Raw genomic sequence first — 24,987 nt, forward strand, 5'->3', positions numbered from 1 at the left:
CAGGGTCACACAGCTAGTAAGTGTGTTAAGTGTCTGAGGCCGGATTTGAACTCAGGTACTCCTGACTCCAGGGCCGGTGCTCTATCCACTGCGCCATCTAGTTGCCCCAATTGGTTTACTTTTAAGCGTATTAATTTAATTTTATTTATTTAAATGCATTTTAATGCAGAATTAATGCATTAATTTGAGAAGGGGTCCCTAAGCTTCATCAGTCTGTCAAAGGGTCCATAACAAAAAAGATTTAAGAACCCTTAAGATGATTTGAAAGATGCTTTCCATGTCTAATTTCTTCACTCGTTTTTGTGTCTTGCTGATTTCTTCCTCTTTACAGATACCAAGAAATAATCGTTTGATGTATATTCATAGTTATCAGAGTTATGTATGGAATAACATGGTGAGCAAGAGAATTGAAGAGTATGGACTGAAACCTGTTCCAGGGGATCTTGTACTTAAAGGAGGTAAAAAGACAAAGTTGCCAGCCTTAGTGTTCTGCTCCTGGCCTTGGAACATACAGTAACTAGGGCACTACAGCTTTGAGTTGAGCCTTGCAATTGAGTTGAGAAAGCACGTGTCTAGTATTTTAAAACATTAAATCTAGGGGCAGCTAGATGGCGCAGTGGATAGAGCACCGGCCCTGGAGTCAGGAGTACCTGAGTTCAAATCAGGCCTCAGACACTTAACACTTACTAGCTGTGTGACCCTGGGCAAGTCACTTAACCCCAATTGCCTCACTAAAAAAAACAAACAAACAAACAAAAAACCACATTAAATCTAATGGACTTCAAACCATTTTATCCAGTGCAGGATTGCATGAGGATCTTAAAACACTTTTCTATTATTTGGACACTTTGAGTATATACCTAGTTTTCCAACTAATAATGACTGTGGCATAGACTGTAGTTCTACATTTGGCTCATAGAATAACTCAGGCTGGAGCATTTCCTATTTTTCATCTCATGATGGCAACCTGTATGTGGGACAGCAGAAATCTGATCTATGCAACACTGGACCCCTTTCCATTAAGATAGAAATTTCATCTCTAAATAGCTAGTAAAGCCAAAGTTTAAGCCATACTCAATGTAGAGGTTTATTCTTGGGGGGGGGGGGCAGTGAGGTAGAGGTTCATTCTTATGTAAAATGATTTTCGAATGTGGTGGTGGGTCTTTATCCTTTAAAGACAGGCTGACTTTCCTTTGGTCCTCCTCTCCTCCCCCATTATATTCATCTGGGACAACTTTACCAATAGGGTCTTTTTTTCTTTTTCCTTTTTTTTTAAAATCAAAATCTTGTTTTAATGATCTCAGAACTTTGTGATAGATTTTTGGTCAACTTGATTCTATTTTAAAATTCCTGATTTAAAGAACCACTCATTCAAAACTGCCATTAAACAAATGGTCCACAAAAACATTCCTTTCCTCTTGAAGCTTTTATGATGCCTTGTAATCATTAACCAGTCTCCAGATGGATTCTTTTCAAAAAGGAAAAAGGAAAGTAGCTCTGATCCTTTCTTAAAACACCCTTTCCCGGAGCATACCCATAAAATAGCTGATTTCCGAAAGGTGAGATAAGAATATTTGTTTGCTTAAATTCTTGCATATTTTGAATTTGTAGCTACTGCCACATACATTGAAGAAGCAGATGTTAATTCCTATACCATCCATGACGTAGTGATGCCTTTACCTGGTTTTGATGTTATCTACCCTAAACATAAAAGTAAGCTCCTCTTTTGTTTTCTTTTTAAGAATCTAAAAATATGTGTTTAGAGATAATTAGGCTTTCTTAGGTCTTAGCCAGCTGCAGCATTTTCAGAAGCTAAGTGGGAAGGGCAAAAGAAATTCACTTGCTTTAGTTTTTTAACTTTAATGTGCTGATTTGGGGACCCAGAACTTCCAAACTCAAGTGGATATAAAAGAACATTGTTTACAAAGACACTAAATAAATATTTGTTGGAATGGATGAATGATTGATCGATTGAATGAATGAAGTATTTATTAAGCATTTAGCATGTATACAGATCCTCTGTGTGATCTTTATGTTACTGATTTACTTTTTGGTTAGTTAAATAAAGTTAATCAGGAAGTAGCTAATGTAGATTTTCTAATCCTTGTAGCTCACCAGGGTAGATTAAGAGTAGGAAAATATATATTTTTTTAAAAAGTAATTATTGGGGGGGCAGCTGGGTGGTGCAGTGGATAAAGCACTGGCCCTGGATTCAGGAGTACCTGAGTTCAAATCCGGCCGCAGATATTTGACACTTACTAGCTGTATGACCCTGGGCAAGTCACTTAACCCTCATTGCCCCACACACACTTAGGACTAAGTAAATAATCCTTGTGTGATTTTCTTATGTTTTAAGGGCTTTTTTTAAAGGATAGAATTATAGCCTATGGCCTCTACTGAAAGGTGAACTAAAGTCAATAAAATAAGCCTTGGTTTAGAAATAAAGTGCTCCCCATACCTCTTGTTCTCTAGAATTCATTCATTAATTCATTTATTTTGTTTTGGGGGATTTTTTTTGGGGGGGGGTGAGGCAATTGGGGTTAAGTGACTTGCTCAGGGTCACACAGCTTGTAAGTGTTACGTGTCTGAGGTCAGATTTGAACTCAGGTACTCCTGACTCCAGGGCCAGTGCTCTATCCACTATACCACCTAGCTGCCCCTCATTAATTCATTTATAAACATTTATGAAACATCCCCTATGTGCCAGGCACTGTGCTAAAGGCTGGGGATGCAAAAAGAGGCAAACAGTCCTTGCCCTCGAGGAACTTTCAGTCTAATCACAGAGATGACATACAAACACATATATACAAACCAAGCCATATACAGGATAAATAGGAGATAATTAAAAGAGGGGGGATTAATGTAGAAATCTAAATATGTTACTTCTGAGAGGCAACAAGTTATAACTACATCTCTGGTTCACAGTGGGTGTTTTTGTTTGTTTCTTTCTTTCTTTTGGTGAGGCACTTGGGATTAAGTGACTTGCCCAGAGTCACACAGCTAGTAAGTATCAAGTGTCTGAGGCCAGATTTAAACTCAGGTCCTCCTGACTCCAGGGCCGGTGTTCTATCCACTGGGCCACCTAGCTGCCCCACCAGTGTTTTTTGTTCTGTGAACCCATGGGATTATTTATATAGTGCTCAAAATATTCTGTCATAATTTACTGCTTAAAATGCTGTTAAATAATTTTTAGCAGGAACTCCTTGGACCATCATTGAGAAAACCCTAAGGATGTTGAGAATTACTAAATGGGCACCACTGATCTAGTTTAATCCTTTACCCTACAGGCTTGGTTTATTACTAAACTTAAGTGCCACAGAAGTATTTGGAATTCTTGGAAATAGAATTTCACCTTATAAGGGCAGAGCTGAGTTTCAGTTCTAAATACCTCAGCCCTGGTGCTCTGTATTCAGAATTTCCTTGTCCCTTCTATAATTCTATTAACATGAAAGGAAAAGAGTAGGGAAAAAATAAAAAGAATTTGAACAAAATATTGAATAACTATTTCTCTGAAATAATACAAGTGACACAGGAATTTTTGCTTGGTAGTTTAACCACTAGGGGGTTCTGCTAGCATATACAGGGTATTCCAGAAGTCTTAATGCTGTTAAATGTTGAAACTGCACCAAGACTTCTGGGATACCCTGTGTATTGTGATAGAAGATGAATAAAACGTGACTGTTTGCTATATTCCACAGTGCATATTCTCTACTCCTAATGGAAGTTATCTTCCTTTACTATTGATTATGCTGTTATAACATCCTCAAGAATCTACACAAACTGTCATTTTTTAAATGCCATTTAAATGATTGAAATAACAGTCACAAGGTTAATGCTGCTTACCAAGAATACTGTTTTGGCTTCAAGGTCAGAAAGCTTGATTTATATTTCTGCCTTTCCATCACCACAGGGTACTCTGGTTTAAAAAAATAAAATGAAAGCTCATTTGTCAGCCCCTCCATCTTCTATCTAATGGAGTTTTAGCTAATGTACCTCCAAACTAGAAGGGGAGCAGAGGAAAAGGTGGTGACTAGCTTCCTACTCACTCCATTTGCTGGATCCCAATATTGTCTCTGCTGGACTTAGCACTGCTGAATTTTTTAGTTGGAAGGATATGGATCTGCTGGAATGTTCATAGGGAATCAGATATGATCAGTTGTGAGTGATGTCTTACTAGGCCCAAATACACAGCTACTGTACAACCTGTTTGAGAGAGGCAGTGTGCTCTAATGGATAGAGAGTTGGTCCAGAAACCAGTAATATCTGGGTTCAAGCCCTAGCTCTGATACAGAGTGACTCAGAAAACATCTAGTTTAACCTGCATGTGGATGAGAAAATGTGTTCTAATTTCCAAAAAGTTAATTGACTTTCAACTTTTGTAACATAAACCTATAATGAGTTCTTTGTTCTTCTTGCTTTGGGGTAGTGTAATTCTAGGTGTTTTCATTCTGGTAGTTTGAAGATACATTTATATGCAGTGCTAAGAATGTGTTAATGTTTACAGAATAAGGAGATGGATTTTTTCCAAAGGGGGTCCAATGAAACTTATTTTTAATCCTTTGCATACTGGTTTAACATGTTACTCTACATTCCATTTGATTCTTTTCTGTTTTGCTTTATTTAGTCAGTGAGACTTATAAGGAAATGCTAGCTTCAGACCATCTGAATATTGACAACATGAAACATAAAATCCGAGATTATTCCTTATCGGGTGCCTACCGAAAAATCATTATTCGCCCTCAGAATGTCAGCTGGTGAGTAATATTTTGGAGTGGAATGAAATCAAATTGTGTCCACTGTGTAAGATTGACAATACTTAGAAAAATTTTTCATATTTTCATCATTTAATGTTTCTAAGTAAACCTAGAAACAAATAAACTTTTGGAATGGCAGGCAAACACAAAGGAGACTTACTTAATGTTAGAGTAACATTATTCTGTGCAAGAGGTGTTTAGAGCATAAAGTCTTTCCCTGCTGCAGAAAACCTAAATTTGGTTTAATAAATCTGTAAGAAAAAGAATCCTCTTATTTCTAATTGGCTGAAACAGCCCTAAATAGTTTTTATCTACTGAAACATCTAGTAGTTTTCATGTCAGGTACCTGGTGGGTGGAAGGAGACAGAGAGGGAGGAAGATTCCTCTTGTATTTTAATCCATTTAAAAATACTTAAATACCTGTCATTGTCAAAAATTTTATTTCTAGTAATTGGGATATATTGAAACTTATGGGGAAACTGGTTGGGATGTTAGAGTCCTTAGGAATTCCTCTTTAAAGAATTACACCCTCTCGCACACAAATCCAATTAGAATAAAATAATATTTTATTTGGACACTAGAGAAAGGAAACCAAGAGAGAAGTCCTTGGACTTCTTCTCATAGGGAGAAGGCATGGCACAGAGACTTAGTCCTCGAGCAGGAGAAAGGCAAATACTTTTATAGAGGACCAATGGGGTGATCATCTGACTGTGGAAAATTCCCTTATTGGGGGTCATCACCCAAGGGTGGGATGCCCCCCACTGGTGGTGGGCCGTGAGAGGCGGCTCCAATCTCTGGAGTTACCTCCATCTCCCTGGCACCACTCAGGCAGCAGCCACATGTAGGTCTAATCTCCCCGAGGGGTGGGGGAAACTGGAATGTAGGGTGGTGGTCCTGGAGTTAACTCAGTTCCCATTTGGGTGCCACTTATCTCTTTAGGCGTGTCTGTCCTTTGGTTTAGCTTCTCAAAGAGAAGCTTGATTTCCCCCAGAAAACTTCTGAGGTACCCCAGGCCCATAACAAAATCTTGGATTTCCAGTTTCCAGGACACTAGAAATTTGCGGTTGACTATATTGAATAAAGCAACACTTCATACTTTTTCCATTGGCTATTTTTCTACTACAGCCTCCATATTGCCTATTGGAGGTTTCGGATCAAAGACCTGAAACTAAAATTTAGATCATGCCACTGTTCAATGCCTACTTCCTCCTGTGCTGTTCCAGAGAACGGTACTCTCTAGTGAGGTTTTTTCCCCCAATGAAGAAAATTTTAAATGCCTAGGTTAAATTTTGTCTCAGCCATTTAAAAATGAAGCTTAATATAGACTTCCATAGACCTGTGGGTGGGAGAGGGAACAGAGAGACAGGAAGATACCTCTCCCATTTTAATGTGTTTTAAAATACTTTAATGCCTGTCAGTTGTTTGATGGAGGTATATTTGAAGCCTACCCCAATTCTGTTATTGAAAATCTTTCATTTAATGTTTTATTGCAAATTCAGCCACCTGGTCACTTTAAAGATTTAAGAGTGGGGCAGCTAGATGGCGCAGTGAATAGAGCACCGGCCCTGGAGTCAAGAGTACCTGAGTTCAAATCCGGCCTCAGACACTTAACATTTACTAGCTGTGTGACCCTGGGCAAGTCACTTAACCCCAATTGCCTCACTAAAAAAAAAAAAAAAATTTAAAAAGATTTAAGAGTGAAGTGCTTCTTCTCCCAAATGAGACTTTGTATTCAAATTAATACCCTTATGTATATATTTTTAAAGGGAGGTTGTTTCCTACGATGATCCTAGAATTCCACTTTTCAACACAGATTTGGACAACCTAGAAGGAAAAGCACCACCTGTGTTTGCTGCTGGTAAGTAGGGTTACCTCTGCCTTTAAATAGTGAGCATTTTGGGGCAGCTAGGTGGCACAGTGGATAGAGCACTGGCCCTGGAGTCAGGAGGACCTGAGATCAAATCCAGCCTCAGACACTTAGAGAGGAATGGAACTCTTGTAGGTAATAATGACAATGCAGTATGTGACAATCCTGTGTTTGGAGTGGAGTTAAACAGTAGGTCACAATTACAAGGAGACTGAAAATCAAGAATTTACAGGCGATAACATGGATACTGAAGTCACATAGTATAAGGGAAAGGAGAGCAGAATGATAAGTCAGGTGCTGACGACCTGAGGACCAATTTGGACTTAATACTTTGGTATTGTAAACTTCAGAGAAGACAGTGCTGAATGATGGGGGTAGAAAGAAAATCTGAAGGTGCCAGAAGGGAGCAAGAAATGTTTTGACTCCCCCTCCAGGACAGATGTAGGGGTGTGGGTAAAGGTATGAGCCACTGCTTGAAGGAAGGCATTTTGGAAAGCAGTTTGGAATTGTACAAGAAAAGATGCAACGTTCTTCTTACCCTTTGACTTAGCAATATAAGCTTATACCCAGGGAGATTGAGAGGAAGAAAATATCTTTCTATATAAAAAGTCAGGGGGCAGCTAGGTGGGACAGTGGATAAAGTGCTGGCCCTGGATTCAGGAGGACCTGAGTTCAAATCTGGCCTCAGACACTTGACACTTACTAGTTGTGTGACCCTGGGCAAGTGACTTAACCCCCATTGCCCCGCAAAAAAAAGTCAATAATGCCACTACTTATTTTTTGGTTTTGTTTTTTTTGTTGTTGTTTTTAGTGAGGCAATGGGGGTTAAGTGACTTGCCCAGGGTCACACAGCTAGTAAGTGTTAAGTGTCTGAGGCCAGATTTGAACTCAAGTACTCCTGACTCCAGGGCCAGTGCTCTATCCACTGTGCCACCTAGCTGCCCCAATAGCACTACTTATAATAGCAAAAGGTTGGAAGCTATGTGTCTAGTCATTAGAAAAAGATTAATTGGCATATATGACTTAAGTTGGCCTAGTACTTAGAGTGCTAGATTTGGAGTCAAAAAGACCTGTGCTGGGGGCAGCTGGGTGGCGCAGTGGATAAAGAACCAGCTCTGGATTCAGGAGGACTTGAGTTCAAATTTGGCCTCAGACACTTGTCACTACCCGTGTGACCCTGGGCAAGTCACTTAACCCTCATTGCCCTACAAAAAGGAAAAACAAAACAAAACAAAAAAGACCTGTGTTTGAATCCTGCCTCAGGTGTTCACTACCTACCCCTGGAGCAAGTTACTTACCTTCTCTCTATCTCTTACTTTAATTTTATGTAAAAAAGTGACTATCATGGGACCTGCCTCACCTGATGGTTGTGAGGATTAGATGAGATAACGTGCAAAGTACTTTGCAAACTTGAAAACACTGTAAGCTATATTTTCTTTATAAACCGTGAGGAACAATGTAAGAATTCCAAGAAATATGGGAAGGCTTGATTTAAATGATATAAATTGAAAGAAGCCCAAGAGACCAACTGATTATATACTTACTTGGTCTGGACTTGATTTCATCTATGTACATAGGAACTTTTTTTTTTTTTTGTAGGGCAATGGAGTTTAAGTGACTTGCCCAGGGTCACACATACGAGGCTGGCCTCATAATTTATGACAACAACAATATAGCAAATGTTATCGAAATGCTCACTATTTAACTAGATGGGGTTTTTTTGTTTGTTTTTGGGGTTTTTTGGTGAGGCAATTGGGGTTAAGTGACTTCCCCAGGGTCACACAGCTAGTTAAGTATCAAGTGTCTGAGGCTGGATTTGAATGCAGGGCCAGAGCTTTATCCATTGTGCCACCTAGCTGCCACCTACATAGAACTTTCAGTAGAGAACCTCCTTCTCCAGATGTAGATCAGTAATTATTGTGCATCTTTTGAGGCCCAGTGGCCTGGAGATAATCAGTAAGGTGACTTGCCAGGGGTCATAAGCCCCTTATGTGTGAAAGTTGGGATTTACACCCAGGGCTTCCTTATTCAAGTTTGAGGCAACCTCATTGGCCATCTAGTCAAACCTCTACCTGAAATGGAATCCCCACAGCAGTGTCCCATAGAAATGGTCGCCTAGCTTCTGCCTGAAGACCTCCAGTGAGAGGAGACCACCCCCTCACCTCCTCTGAGATGGCCCATCCCTCTTTTTGCTATCCTTCCCAGCTTTGTGTCAGCTGCTTATTTGATGAGTATTTCATCTTTGCTTTTCTCCAAGTGAGTGATAAAAAATGTTAAACAGCGTAGGGGTAAGCACAGATTTGGGGGAAGGGGGGCACTCTGCTGGAGTCTACCTGTCACAGTGAATATTCTGTGAGTCTGACCATTTGTCTAGTGCAAAAGTCCCCTCTGAGGTCCCTTGGAACTCTAAATCATGGAGGTTTGTTCAAGTTCTTTCTCTTACCAATATTCCCTTTTTAGCTTTCAATGTTGGTGGCTTAAGGTTTTTAATTTTAGGTTTCTATTTTACACCACCTCTGCCTACAATCTGGCTGTGCTGGATTCAGAGTCTCCTTTAGAACCCCTGTTTATATAAAACTTGAACATTTACAAAGCACTTCCTTCCCCCCCACCCCCAATAAGATAGCATCATCATCATTTTATGGATGGGGGACAGGGGCTCAGGGAAGTTCATGACCTTGACATTAGCCATGTGTTCTCAGAGCTGGGACCTGAATGCAGGCTTTTTCACTCCCAAGTCCCTGGATCTTTGCCTTATGTGGAGCTGCCTCCCAGTGTCATGGTTATCTTTCTTAAAATGGTGCCTCTCCTTTCACTGTGCCAAGTTCGTACATCCCCCAAATTTTCTCACTGTCAAAAAGAGTGTGTGTGAAATGATCAAGATGTCTACTGCTTTTGTCAACCCATGTAATAGCTTCTCTTCTGTAGTTTTCTACCTCCGTGTCCTAATTCTGGCTAGACATCAGTAACTAAAACACAGAATTGAATTAGTGGTTTTTTTTTTGTTGTTGTGGGACAATTGGCGTTAAATGACTTGCCCAGGGTCACACAGCTAGTAAGTGTCAAGGGTCTGAGGCCGGATTTGAACTCAGGTCCTCCTGAATCCTGGGCTGGTGCCTTATCCACTGCGCCACCTAGCTGCCTCGAATTAGTGGTATTTTTTTAGGTTTGTAGGATTTTTTTCCCCCCTACACTAAATAGCAAATTCCTCTGCAAATGAAGGATTCTTAGGTCAAGCTACACGCTATACAAGGGAGGGAAGAGGACAATGAACTCAAATACTTCTAGAACTTATGCTGTATATCCAAATAATATTTCCTGAAGGATATTATTATTTATAGCTGAACAAGGCCCCAAGAGGGCTGGAAATGGAGATAATGCAAATTTTGGAGTTGGAGTTAAGTGCAGCTTAATGGGATGTAAGAGCATGGAGCAGTTCTGAGAATGGCTTTCCCAGCTTTCCCTTTTTGCATGGAAGGAATCATTCCCCGAGGTGTGCCAGCCAGTTGTGTTCAATTCCCCAGGGTTTCTAAAGCAGTGGAGGAGAAGTAAAGTATTATCTGTCACCACCATCCTAGATCTGTATTTTGGAGTCTTCAGGCATTGTAATGGTGGGAGGCCAGGAACAGTTTTCAAAATTGGATTTGCCAAAGATTGGAATGCTTGCTGCTTCTGCTACTGAATGAAAAGATGCAAAAGCATTTTATCTGTGATGGAGTCATTTGGACCCAGGTGCAAACTCATCTAGATGAAGTCATCATTTTGAAAATAGGGGGCTCTTTTCTGGTGGTTTAGAAACACAAAGCAAAAAATAGCGATGAGTGCCAAGTATGTGGAATAATAAGCAATTGATGTGGGTGTGACTATTACTGGGAAGTTCTTTCTCCATCTTTATACTGCTTAGCCATTAGCTCATAATGTACCATAATGCAAAACAAAGAACAGAGTTGCCACAGTTTGTTCATGGACCAAATTTCTGATTTAACTCATAACACTCTTGGGTAAGAATCTTTAAAGCAGGGGGCAGCTAGGTGGTACAGTGGATAAAACACTGGCCCTGGATTCAGGAGGACCTAAATTCAAATCCAGCCTCAGACACTTAATACTTACTAGCTGTGTGACCCTTTGCGAGTCACTTAACCCCCATTGCCCCACCAAAAAACAACCAAAAAAAAAAAAAGAATCTTTAAAGCATCCTATAAGTATGGTCAACAGGTCCCTATTCCTTTGAGGCCTTTTGTTCAGTATTTCATATGTCAGGGTGGCTTGCATTTGTGAATTGGATCAGTACCAGTTTGGAACTAACACAAAACCCAGTGAGAAAGGAGTTAAGAGGAGCATAGAACAAATAAGTGATACGGGAGGTGGAATTGTATCTGCCCTAGAGAGCAGTGAATTTTGGTGGGAGGCCAGGAACAGTTTTCAGAATGGGTTTTTCATTTCCTAACATCAAAATTGACTCTCCTCAGAGCTCTCCCTTTTGAATTAATTTTTTGTTTTTCATTATGCCCCAGTTAAAGGAAAAAGTATGTTGTTTCATGTCAAGATAATCCTCACACGCTTTTGTTTTCTATTTATTCCTTGTTCTTCTGGCACTTAAAGGTGCCAAGAAAGTTCTGAGGTCGAATTACCATAGATAAACACCTAGAGTATACATTTACAGATCTCTCCTCCATGCTTCTCTCTCATACAGATGCACCAGAGGGCTGCCTCAGTATACAATAAGGCATTCTGGTGGTTGGAAGAGGAGGGAATTGCCACTGTTTTTTGCTTGTCTATGTGTAGAGATTATATGACCCTCTAGCTCATTCATGGCCACCTTTATTTTCCTGACTCTTCTCTTCTTTCTTGGGTGACAGAAGGCAAATACAGGGCCCTGAAGATGGATTTCTCACTCCCCCCTTCGACATATGCAACAATGGCCATTCGAGAAGTACTAAAAATGGACACGAGCATCAAGAACCAGACACAGCTGAATACTACTTGGCTCCGCTGATGCTCTCTCTGAAGGTCCAGTTATGGGGGAAAGTGTCAGCATCCTGGTTCACTCTTCTTTGTCCTCTTAGCACAAACCCTATGTGGGTTTTGATCATTTGTATTAAAAGTCTATTTGTACTTTTTTCAAGTTTTTATTAGCTTAAATCAATAATTTGCAACATTTGTACAAATGTACAAACTCTGGAGAGCTTAACTAAAATTCAAAACAAAAAATTGGTTGGTTTATTTTGTGTCTTCTCACACATACACACACACACACATGCACAATCATACTAACACACAGGTGGGAGTGGAGTAATCAATAAATCCACAAACATTTATTGAGTGTTTCCATGTGGGGTAGCTAGGTGGCACAGTGGATAAAGCACCAGCACTGGATTCAGGAGGACTTGAGTTCAAATTCAGCCTCAGACATTTGACACTAACTAGCTGTGTAACCCTGGGCAAGTGACTTAACCCCCATTGCCCCACCAAAAAAATAAAATAAAAAAGAAAGTGTTAGGGGCAGCTAGGTGGCACAGTGGATAGAGCACCAGCCCTGGATTCACCAAAAAAAAATGTTTCTGTGTACCAGACATTGTGCCTAAGCACTGGGAATACAAAGAAAGGCAAAAATGAAAAGTCCCTAACTTCAAGGAGCTTACATGATAATGAGGGAGACAGTGTGTAAATAAGTAGCTACCTACAAAAATACATACAGAATAGAAGGAAGGCTTAGATGCAGGGAGCTACACCCATCCATAACCATCCTCTGTCCCCCAGATTCTCTGAGATTCAGTGACAGGCCTCCTTGCTATTCCTAGAACAAGAGCCTCCATCTCCTGATTCTGGGTGTCTTCACTGACTGTCCTGCATGCCTCAGTCCTCATCCCCGACTCCTGCCTACCTTCAAGTTTCAGCTAAAAATCCTACTTTTTACTGGAAGCCTTTCCTGGTCTCCCTTAATTCTAGTGCCCTTCCTCTGTTAATTATTTCCACTTTATCCTGTATATACCTTGTTTGTACATAATTATTTGTATGTTGTCATCCCTATCAGACTGTGAGCTCCTTGAGAACAGGGACTCTGGCTTTTTTTGTATCCTTAGCACAATAGCTGGCACATAATAGGCACTTACTGTTTATTAACTGATTAACTAAAGACTCGGTTTCTAGCCCCCCCCCCCAAAAAAAGTGTACTGGCTGTTCCACTCAGAACAAGCTTCATAACCTCTTGGTGCCCTCCCACAACTCTCTGAGGCTATCACTTTTTTTTTTTTTTTTGGTGGGGCAATGAAGGTTAAGTGACTTGCCCAGGGTCACACAGCTAGTAAGTGTCAAGTGTCTGAGGCTGGACTTGAACTCAGGTCCTCCTGAATCTAGTGCTGGTACTTTATCCACTGAGCCACCTAGCTGCTTGAGGCTATCACTTTAGACCAGTTGCTAGTGGTAGGAGACATTTCCTCGCAGAGCATTCCAAGCAGAGATGATCTTACTGGTCTGGATGGGACAAAAAGGTGCAACGCAGCTCTATTTGCTTTCAGTAAGAAAAATGGTCTTGGATGAAGGTAGAGATTTTAGGGGTTTAATATTTCCTTAAAGAGAGCAAGGATTTTTACTCTACATAGGAGTTGAAAAGGATATTGTAGAAGTGGTAGAGCTACTATCAACAACATTGTGTGTTGATCAACTGTGATAGACTTGACACTTCTCAACAATACAGTGGTCCAAGATAGTTCCAAAGGACTCATGATGGGAAATGTTCTCCCAATCCAGAAAAAAAAGAACTTTGGAATCTAGATGCAGATTGAATTATACTATTTCTATTTTGTTGTTGTTGTTTTTCCTTTTTGCTCTGATTCTTCTTTCACGGCATGACTAGTGCAGAAGTATGTTTGATGTGATTGTGCATATATGGCCTATGTCAGATTGCTTGCTGTCTTGGGGAGGGGGAAGGAAGGGGAGGGAGGGAGAGAAATTTGAAACTAGAAATCTTGTAAGGGCAGATGTTGAGAACTGTCTCTACATGTAGCTGGAAAATGATAAAATACTTTTATGGAAAGGAAAAAAAAAGAAGTAGAGCTAAGAGCTACTTAAACTGTTAGGAATAACAAATAACAGGTAGGATACATGAAGAATGGGTCTAACATCCCTCTTCCCCCATCATTATAAATATAAATTCACTTGTACTGAAGTCACAATGGTCAACTCTTGGTTGGTTGTAGGTACAGCATTGATTCCATTATCTAAGAATTGCTTGTTTGTCCAAAGTCAGGGAAGATTCAGAAGGCAAGTAAGACATTTTCAGCATAAAGGGCTTTTGAGTCACCCCATATTTGTACAAAAGCTTTTGTATCTGTGTGTTAGAGGATTCTACTGTGACAGGGCTTTTTGACTTGTAAATGAATAGCTGTTTTTATCAGTTTAAGGTATAATTTTTATTACAGGTATTTTTATGTTGAGGACTCTGCATAGACACAGATACTTTTAGAAAGATAAAGGGAGGGAAAGGTAACTAGAAATACCAAGAGTTCATCTCAACACTTGTGTTCAGTGTTGCCATTGCTGACAATGGAAAACATGATAAGTTTTCTGACATGAAAAGACATGGAGGAATAAATTAGCCTTTCTAGCATCATGTTGCATTTGTGTTCGTTTGATTTTTCTATCATTTCTAAAATTAAACAAATGGGTCAGTGCCTGTTTCTTTTTTGGTTGTGTTAATGAGCCATGTGATTAACTGAAATGGAGTGCAGATGAGAATTTTGTGTCCAGTGTAATGGCAGAGAGATAGGCTCCTATAATTTTTTGTTTGTTGAAGTAAATTGAAGGTCCCTTTTTCCCCTCCCCACCAATAGTGAGCACATGATGAGAAGTCAGTGAAGCAAAAATACCTCACATTGAACTATCTTTGTAGGCCTTTTTAAAAAATCTCTTGTCCTGAAGGGTTCACACTGCACTTAGCAATGATAACAGGTTTTCCTTCCTTCTTTGGACTTACTAATCAAATATTTATCTACAGTAATAGCCTATGTTTTCCTAGATTATAATTACAATAATAAAAGCTAACATTTATATAGCACCTACTATGTGCCGGGCACTGTGCTTTTGCAATTATTATCTCATTTATTCCTCACTACAACCCTGGAAGGTAGATGCTATTATTATCCTCATTTTTTTTTTTTTTACAAATGAGGAAACTGATAAAGCTTGTGACTTGCCCTGGGTCACATAGCTAGGCAAGTATCTAAGGTCATTTGAACTTGTCTACCTGACTCCAGGCCCAGCTCTCTATCCATTGTACCACCTACCTGGCCATATGCCCTACTTATCACAGATTACAAAGTGACTTGCTCAAAATGACTCTATAGACTTATTACAAATATTCATTCCCATTTTACAGATGGGGAACTTCAACTCAAAAGAATTAAGCGGGGCAGCTAGGTGGCGCAGTGGATAAAGCACAGGCCCTGGAGTCAGGAGTACCTGAGTTCAAATCCAGGCTCAGACACTTAACACTAGCTGTGTGACCCTGGGCAAGTCACTTAACCCCAATTGCCTCACTTTAAAAAAAAAAAAAGAATTAAGCAATAACCATGATCACACAGCTAGTAAGCGGCAATCAGGCCTCACTCCCTACCTAGTGACTCACCTTCTGACTCTGGGTCCATTGTTCATTACATTGTAATTTTATTTGGGGGTTCTCTTAGCTAAAAGAACTGAAAAATTTTATCTCTAATAAAATGCATCAGTACTTATGCAAATCAAAATTTGTAGGGAAGGAACTTAAGAAAAGTCTTAAGGCAGTCTATTTTGTGAGGATATAAATATATGTCAACACATACACACATGCATATATGTGTGCGCATAGATACATACACATATTTACATACATTTAAGTGTGTGTGTATGTGGGTACGTATATATGGATACACACACACAAATCCATACCGCCATAAAATGAGATCATACATTTACTTTGTCCTACTTGGGAACCAATTAGTGTATGTTCCTTTGGTCACCAAGTAGGACCAAGTAACTCTATGATCTCATTTTAATGGTGGTAAGAAATAATGTATAGCTTATTCCACTCAGCATTGCTGATACATGATGATTCAGGGCATCCCCCTAGAACTATTATAAAACTAAGGAAATTCATTAGCCCTAGAAACTTGGAACAAATCACTGAAGACAATGCAAAGGGAGGATGAGATAAATCAGCAAAGTCATCTTCCTTTCAAGTTACCATTTTCTAAGGGGGACTTTGTTTCATGAGTTATATAATCTTTTTTTTTAGTGATTTGTGTTGTGGTCCATTTGTGTTGTTTGTCCTGCCTTTCTTGTTTCCTGTCTTACTTTCATCTTCCTCCCTTTGTTACCTCTGAGTAGGCAAACAAATCTCCAGACTCATGGGCTAGGCAACCTGGAGAAGAGATGAAAAACTCAACAGCTAATCTTTATGAAACCATGTGTAAACTAGCTTATTATATCAAGTCCACAATGCAACAGTCCAAAGTGAGAGCCCTAGCCAGGGCTTGATTTCCATGGCAAGCCAGGCTTGTTGTGAAGTGTAGGAATGTCATCAGTTGAGAACAGGAGCTGAATAGAGTGGAGATCATTACAGAGCAGTAATGACTGGGAAAGGCAAAAGGCATTTAGTTCACGTGGGGCCCGCTTTCTTTCTTTACTTGGAACAACTCCAGCTACAACCAGTTAGCGCTGCCTTCACACAAACGGTGACTGTGTGGAGAACAATACCCCCACTTTCTTCTCAGACTGACACCCACCCACCCACCCCTGTTCTTTCTAGCCTAGACTAATCAGTTTTCTGCATTCTTTACTTACTATTCACAAAGACCATTTTCAACATGTAAAATCTCCCTCCTGCCCCATTCAGACCTGGACATATGAGCCATCTAATTTCCACTACAGTAAAGTTTTTGTTTAAATGACATTGTTCACCTTGTTTAATCAACTCACCTGCCATATTTTTATGAATAATGAATGAGTTTACTGTGTGTGGGTTGTTTTGCCTTTTTTTTTTTTTTTTTAGTTCAAAGCAAAGGCATTTATTGGGACGGCACGAGAATAATAGTAACAGTGTCTAGAGTTCACTTTCCCAAGACTACACACATTATCAGTGGGAAAATGGGTACACATGTAGAAGACCCTGGTTTTGAGGCATGCACAGGACAAGGAAACTCATGTCTCCAGCACTGGAGGGCCCCAGCGCTCCCTCTCATCTGCTGGTGTTCTCAAACTGCTTTGACCTGGGTGCAGCATCTGTCCTAGGTAGATTCCTTACCCCAGCTTTCTGGGCTTGCTACTCTGTGCAACTTGACTCTTCCCACCTGCCAGGACTAATTCTCTCCTGACTCCAAAACTCATTCTCTCCTCTGCTGCCAAAGGTCACACTCAGAACATTAGCACTGCCTCTGCTGACTCTAGAGCTGACAAGCTTGCAAAAAAATTTTTTTTCATTCTGTATTTTTCTAATGTTATTGTGATAAAGTATTACCAAAGAATTGGCTAGCAGATATTTTATTTTCTTGTCCCCAGAATCTTATAACGATTGTCTGCTAAGATGTGGAGAAGTGATGACCCGCACTGATGAAGGGAGCACTCCCACCAATTAAATAACAGTCTCTAAATACAAAGTACTATGATATTTAATGGTGCTTTCTCAATCTTATGCTATATAGTAAAAAGAGCTCTAGACTTGGAGTCAAGAGGAAACATGTCGGGGCGTCTAGGTGGCGCAGTGGATAAAGCACCGGCCCTGGATTCAGGAGTACCTGAGTTCAAATCTGGCCTCAGACACTTGACACTTACCAGCTGTGTGACCCTGGGCAAGTCACTTAACCCCATTGCCCTGCAAAAAAAAAAAAAAAAAGAGAAAACATGTCCACCTTTCTGCTGTGACTCTTAGCTGTGACCCTTGTTGAATTTGTCTCCTCATCTGCAAAATGGGGATAAAACTTGCACTACAGAATCAGAACCTTACAGTAGAAAGAGACCTTTGATGTTGTCTATTCCAACCCATACCTGCACAAGAATTTTCTCTAGAATTTCTTTGATAAGTGATATCTGGTCATCCGCTTTGAACATCTCTAGTGAGGGCACCTACTACCTCCTGTGGCCCTTTCCACATCTGGATAGTTCTAATTATTTGGAATTTTCTTATATCAAACCTAAACATGCCTTTTGGCAAGCACAGGATTCTTGCAAGGAATGCATTTTTTAAATCTTAAAATGCCATTATAGGGGCAGCTAGGTGGTGCAGTGGATAAAGCACTGGCCCTGGATTCAGGAGGACCTGAGTTCAAATCCAGCCTCAGACACTTGACAGTTACTAGCTGTGTGACCCTGGGCAAGTCACTTAACCCTAATTGCCCTGCAAAAAAAAAAAAAATGCCATGATAAGCTGCTAGTAAGGATCAAAAGACTTAAGGTAGAGGTATATTTTCAACCTATTGCTTTGTAGAGCACACTAAAAATTTTTGATCCCCCTACAATTATTAGATTTACTGGTAACTCTTGATTATCTATGCTAATGGAAGGGAGCAATAGTGCAGATAACCTCACTATGAACAATGTAAATACTTGTAATGACTGGAATGACACCACCTGCTGGAGACTTACTGTAGAAGAGTTCCGCCCATGAAGCGAAGGTCTTTGAGGGCAAGACCAGGAGTCTTTTCTTTGGCATCAGGAAGTGACGCGGGCTAGTGGGAGGATTATTCTCCTTAATAAATGCTTAAAAGTCTAACTCTTGCTAAAGCTTATAATTTATTGGCGACCACTCATTAGATATTTTAGACAGTTTAGCTAGAATTTTATCCCTTAACATACTCATACATAATTTCTGTATATACATATAGCTTCATAATGTAGTAAATTAGCTTGTTTGCTGCATATTCAGTTTCCTAATGACTTTCATTGGGTTTCTATTTCCTAAGCACATGCCAATTAAAAGGATGAGGGAGCAGGGCAGCTAGGTGGCACAGTGGATAAAGCACTGGCCTTGGATTCAGGAGGACCTGAGTTCAAATCTAGCCTCAGACACTTGACATTTACTAGCTGTGTGACCCTGGGCAAGTCCCTTAACCCTCATTGCCCTGCAAAAAAAAAAAAAAAAAAGGATGAGGGAGCTAGCCCAAAAATATTATGGGTGGGCTCTCTTTGACTCCCCATCCTTTCTTTTTCAGGGAGTTCAGTACTTAGCTCATTCTTCTCACCCTTATAGGAAAGGATGCCACTATACAAGTCGATGTTCCCTCAATCACCATCACCTCCCAATTCAGGACTTAATCCCTCCCTCCACCTGTCTCACACAAGAACCATCACCATTGCCAATTTTCATTATAAAGAAATCTCAAAGACCTTCCTTTGACCATACTCTCTTATTCCATCCCTTTGTATGCCTCACTCCTCCAAAAACTGAACTCTTGTCTCTTCACCCCCCAGGGCTGTGTTAGGCCATTGTTCCTGTTCTGGCTTCCTTTTCAGTCCTTCACAACCTTCTCTACTCTTAAATACCTTGCTCCCTTGTTTTATCACTGCTTAAGACTTACTACACCCTAGATGCCGAATTATAGTAGAGGAAGTGACAATTTATGTTAGTCCATGTGGTCAGAATTAGAAATATCAATGGTATCAGCTCAAAGATCTATAAGTTATTGTAACTTCTACATCTTTCCAAAAATCTTCAATAGCATGTTTGTTCAACTCAAGAAGCTTCAGTTGACCTGCTAAGGATTGTGAAACCATACATTTCATGGGATTACTCAAAGCAGAAATCTGTGAATGACTAGATTTACAAATGTGATTATGGTAGAAACAGAGAATGGCCCTGAGTGATAATAACCTTATTGTAAAATCTCATGGTAAATATGGAATTATCTCCATGGAGGACTTGATCCATGATAGTTATACTTTTGGCAAGCACTTCAAAGCTGCCAACAACTTCTTTTGGCCCTTCAAATGGTTTTCTCCATGGTTGAATAGGAAAAAAAGACTGAATATTTTGTGAAAGGTTGAGGTACTGGTAACATCAAACAGGCTTATAAGAGGAATGAACTAAAAGTGATTATTGTGATTATTTTTCTGTGCTTTTAAAAAATATGTGAAAATGACAAGAAATATATTGAAAAATATGGATCAGAAAAAAACCCCAGAGGTCAAAGACTAATAAACTACACAGAAGGGCAGCTAGGTGGTGCAGTGGATAGAGCACCAGCCCTGGAGTCAGGAGTACCTGAGTTCAAATCCACTTACTAGCTGTGTGACCCTGGGCAAGTCACTTAACCCCAATTGCCTCACACACACACAAAAAATTAAAATAAATAAATAAATAAAATAAACTACACAGAAACTTTAGTTCATCTATCCTGAATACTTAATTCAAGAGCAGAATAGGTAGGCACTCAATGTGGAGACTAACATTTAACATCACACACACACACACACACACACACAAAAATGAAATAGATTACATTCTATCAGAGAAGAAAAGATTCATTACAAATGTGGGAATCACATTTCTTAAAGCAAAGATCAAAATTAGCATGAAACAAAGAATAAAAATGAGAAGATAGAGTGTGCATTAAAATAACTCAATTCATACCTGTTAAACAAGTTATTGAAAATGCAAAATGGATCATGGATAGAAGAAAGCACATACATATAAACTTTAATGATTTCATAATACTTAGAAAACAGTTGTTATGATAAAGAGACCAAAAGGGCCTTAGTCACCAAATACTAAGCCAACTTGGTGTAACAATTGGAATAATGCCACCTACTGGAGACTTACTATAGGAAAGCTCCACCATGAGGAGAATGCCTCTGAGGGCAAGGCCATGCGGCTTTTCCTTGGTGTCAGAACTTGCAGAGGCCCTCCCTCTGCAAGACTAATGTTAAAGCGTCACATCTATGAGGGACCGCCCCTCTGGACAAAACTTTTCTCTCTCATATGCTGATCTCCCTATGAATTGTGTAGTATCAGGGATCTGATGAGGGGAATATTGCAGTGCCCTACATGGGTGCTCGATGCTGGGCCTAGGTGCACTGACCAGATGGGTCAAAGGCTGTGGCTGCCCAAAAGTAGGAGCAATGACACACCAGTGAGTGTAATCACAGAGGGACGCGTGCGTGTGCGTGTGCATGTGCATGTGTGTGTGTGTGTATGAAGGAGAGGGACCCTGCTGGCTTTGGTCACTCTCAGGGGAATGGAAATCCTGGTTCTGGTTCCAGAGTAGAGGGGTGAGCTGAAGCTTGTAGTCACCAGAGGGGCTGCAGGGAGTGAGAGCATTTGAGGTGTCAGCATTGCTAGAGGCCCTGGTCATGGCTCAGGGGTAGGACTACCTGAGGTCAGGCCCCCAAATAAAGCTCAGAAAATAGCAGCATAAAAAACCTGAGGCTTGAGTCATTATTCCCTTACAACTCAGGACTAAAGCCCAACTCTAACACAAAGTTAATGGCCAAGAAATAAGCTGCTAAAAAAAGAGCAAGCAAAAGAGAAAGGACCCAACCATAGCTACTATGATGGTAAGATCAGGATTCAAACTCAAAAGAAGACAGTGGAGTCAAAAAACTATTTCTGAGGCCTCAAAGAAAAATGCAAAATGGTCACAAGCACAAAAAGAGTTCTTAGAATAGCTTTAAAAGGACTTTAAAAATCAAATAAGAGGGGCAGCTAGATGGCACAGTGGATAGAGCAGCGGCCCTGGAGTCAGGAGTACCTGAGCTCAAATCCGGCCTCAGACACTTAACACTTACTAGCTGTGTGACCCTGGGCAAGTCACTTAACCCCAATTGCCTCACTAAAAAAAAAAAATCAAATAAGAGAGGTTAAGGAAAAAATTAGGTAAAAAAGAGTAATGCAAGAAAGAAATCTGATCAGAAAGTCAACCAATTAGAAAAAAAGATCCAAAGACATACAGAAGAACATAACTCCTTAAAAATTAGAACTGATAGGGGCAGCTAGGTGGCACAGTGGATAGAGCACCAGCCCTGGCATCAGGAGTACCTGAGTTCAAATCCAGCCTCAGACACTTAACACTTACTAGCTGTGTGACCCTGGGAAAGTCACTTAACCCCAAATTGCCTCACTAAAAAAAGAGAGAACTGGACAAAAGGAAGCTAATGACCTCATAAGACAGCAAGAAATAATCAAACAATAAAAAGAATGAAAAAATAAAGAGAATGTAAAATATCTTATTACAAAAACAACTGACCTGGAAAATAGATTTGATGTAGGAGGCAAAAAAGGTTTAATAGGGACAGCTAGATGGCTCAGTGGATAGAGCACCGGCCCTGGAGTCAGGAGTACCTGAGTTCAAATCCAGCCTCAGACACTCAACACTTACTAGCTGTGTGACCCTGGGCAAGTCACTTAACCCCAATTGCCTCACTAAAAAAAAAAAAAAAGGTTTAATAGAAAAACCTAAGACCCAAGCTCTAATACAGATATTAGCTCTAAAAGGGAGTCAGATCCCAGTTTATGGATAACTTATGTTAGGTTCTCTTACCCATAGTGATCAACATCCATAAGGGACCAGAACAGGTCAGGTCAAAATAACAATAAAGGAAAAAGACAACCTATAGAAATTCTAATGAAAAATGATTCTATTTTGAAACTAGGCATGGGAATCAGAAAGAGACATGAGCAGAAAAGGCCAAATTTGACCCCAGATTCACCTTATGACGTGTAAACCCCCAAAACACACCTCCACTGAAAAAGGTACCCACCTCGGGGTTGGCTTAGGACCCCCAGCAACTCCAAATTAGGATAAGCCCTCCCTTGTAACACCCAGTAGGTGGGGAATAGTATAATGAGTAGAACCGGCCCTCCCCTGTACCTCCCCAAGGTGGAGATTATTATAATGAGACTGATAATCAATTTATCTATACTATAAATATAACTGTCTTTTCTTTCACTATTCGAGAGATACGTTTTCACTTTTCTGGTTCTCTCCCTGTGATCACTCACAGTATTGCAATAAAACTTGGGAAACTGAGTCACTGAGTCTTGTAATTCTTTTGGGATGACTCACAATCAGTTTGACCCCAAATTCTAGCCCACATCAGACTGAGGAGAGACAGTATAAGAACTGTTACAAAAAAGAGAAATAGATGAGTGGAACACAATAGATACCCCAGGCACCTAATAAAACATAAACAAAAGATTATTATTTATAGATATAAAAATGGGGAAAACATTCATTATTTAACAAATGTTTCTCTTTTTTGTTTGTTTGGACTTATGGTTTCATTGGAGTAGAGAAGTGTCAGCTGATTCAGATCAATAATTAATAGCTTTTGCAATTTAATCTTACAACTGTCTAAGAACACAATGAGGGAACACTGGCTAGACTGAAACTCATATGAAAAGACTGTGATTGACTACACACTTAGTATAAGTCAATAGTGAGAAATAGGAGCCAAAAAAGCTAATTCAGTCAAGTGACATAGTATCCAGGATTAGGGAAGTAGAGGTGTCGTTACATTGCCTTGGTCAGAATGTATATGGAATACAACTAATTTGTACAATACAATAATATAATACATAATTATCAAATTTATGTTTATTATATTTATAAGTATAAACATGTATTTTCAAGTCATTCCCCAATTGGTAAATGGTCAAAGTATATGAATAGTTTTTGGATGAAGAAATCAAAGCTATATATAATCATATAAAAATACTCTAAATCATTATTAATTAGTGTGAAAAATAATTATAACCAATGTGAGGAAAAAATCCATCCTCTTCTTATTAATTCTCAGGAACTCAGCAGCGAGGTGACAAAGGCTCTTTATTTCTTTCTCATGAGAAGGAGGCACCCTAGTGTGCAGCTAGTGGGTGCCCAGAAAGGGGGCTCGAATACAGTTTTATACCCTAGGCCCTAACGTGAATGGACCCTCCCCTTTTTCATCACTGGGGGGGTTACAATCTAAGCGCAAAAACTAGCTAATCAAAATGCAATATTCCCACTCCTCTTCCTTGTATGGGCATAACTCAGGAGTGGACCTTATACTTCCTTATATGGACACAATTCTGGAGCAGACCTTATTGAGACCAGGGCTCCTTGAACCATGTGACCTTGCTAACCTGAGAGGGGGGAGGGGATCTGAGACCTTTGTCCTACAAACAGGTCAGGGGGAGTATGACTGACTGTTATATCCACATTGAGAGGAGAGGACTACCCATTTCTCACAACCAATATCTTGGGGGGGGACCCAATGTTCTCCCCGTTCTTTCTTATACTTTTCTTCCCCACCCTCCACCCCCAAACTCCAAGCCCAACCCAGGTTTAGGAAGAATCTTGGGTGGAGACAAATCTGTTTATCTAGATAACTAAAGGACTTTACAGAAGAGATTTAGCCTGAATCAAACCACACCTAGGTGAAAACTATTATGCCCCCTTCAGTTTGGGTGGGGTCTGTATTCTTTCTCTGATGTCTTTTCTTTTACCAAGATTTGAGTGACTTAAGTCACAACTTCATTATTTATTTATTTATTTATTTGCAGGGCAATGGGGGTTAAGTGACTTGCCCAGGGTCACACAGCTAGTAAGTGTCAAGTGTCTGAGGTCTGATTTTAACTCAGGTCCTCCTGAATCCAGGGCCAGTGCTTTATCCACTTCGTCACCTAGCTGCCCCCACAACTTCATTTTAATATAACACATCCAACCATGTCAACCAATTAGACTTGATTGCTATGTAATGACCTCCTACAGTTAGAAAGGTATATAAACTCCTATTGCCATTAGGGGTCTTTGGTCTGAGAGGTGGTCATTGCCTTTCCTTTTATTAATAACCTGCTGACCTATTAATAAAATGATTAAATTACCTAGAAACTACATCACATATTTTTAATCCTCCCAATTAAAAAAATGCAAATTATAACAACTCTGAGATATCATCTCATACCTATCACATTGGCTAAAATGATAGAAGGGTAAAATGATAAATGTTGGAAGGGATACATTTTTCTCAGTTTTTAATGCCTAGTTAGAAGTTACATGTGGAAAATAGGGTTGGGGGTTTGGGGTCCTTAGGAATTATACCCTCTTGCACACAAAAGCAATTAGAATAAGATAGTCGTTTATTTAGGGGCAAGGGAAGGGAAACCATGAGAGAAATCATTGGACTTCTCATGGGGAGAAAGGCATGGCACAGAGTGTGGCTCTGAGATACCAATCTCCTCGAGAAGGAGACTTTTATAGAGGACTGATGGGAATGACCATCTGACTGTGGAAAGTTCCCTTAGTGAGGGAGGACCATCCCCCACTGGTGGTGGCTGGAGGAGTTGGGTGAGGGGTGGCTGCAGATCTCTCAAGCCATCTCCTCTGGACACAAAGGCAGCAGCCACACCTAAATTTATCA

The 24,987-nt window shown here is 40.0% G+C and overlaps 1 protein-coding gene across 2 annotated transcripts in view; it reads left to right on the forward strand.

The window, feature by feature from the left end:
• Positions 1-11,959, forward strand: part of PUS7 (pseudouridine synthase 7) — a 50,906-nt gene extending 38,947 nt beyond the window's left edge. Inside the window, exons 13-17 of one of the 2 annotated variants that reach the window (XM_043965137.1) lie at positions 332-458; positions 1,612-1,713; positions 4,625-4,754; positions 6,521-6,612; positions 11,481-11,959. In XM_043965137.1, the coding sequence (XP_043821072.1) occupies positions 332-458; positions 1,612-1,713; positions 4,625-4,754; positions 6,521-6,612; positions 11,481-11,617 (588 nt within the window). In that variant the 3' untranslated portion in view covers positions 11,618-11,959. The remainder of the gene's footprint in view (positions 1-331; positions 459-1,611; positions 1,714-4,624; positions 4,755-6,520; positions 6,613-11,480) is intronic. The other variant, XM_043965139.1, reaches the window with a different exon arrangement.
• Positions 11,960-24,987: the final 13,028 nt, after the last annotated feature.

This window comes from Dromiciops gliroides, chromosome 5 (assembly GCF_019393635.1).
Source record: "Dromiciops gliroides isolate mDroGli1 chromosome 5, mDroGli1.pri, whole genome shotgun sequence".
NCBI lineage: Eukaryota > Metazoa > Chordata > Mammalia > Microbiotheria > Microbiotheriidae > Dromiciops > Dromiciops gliroides.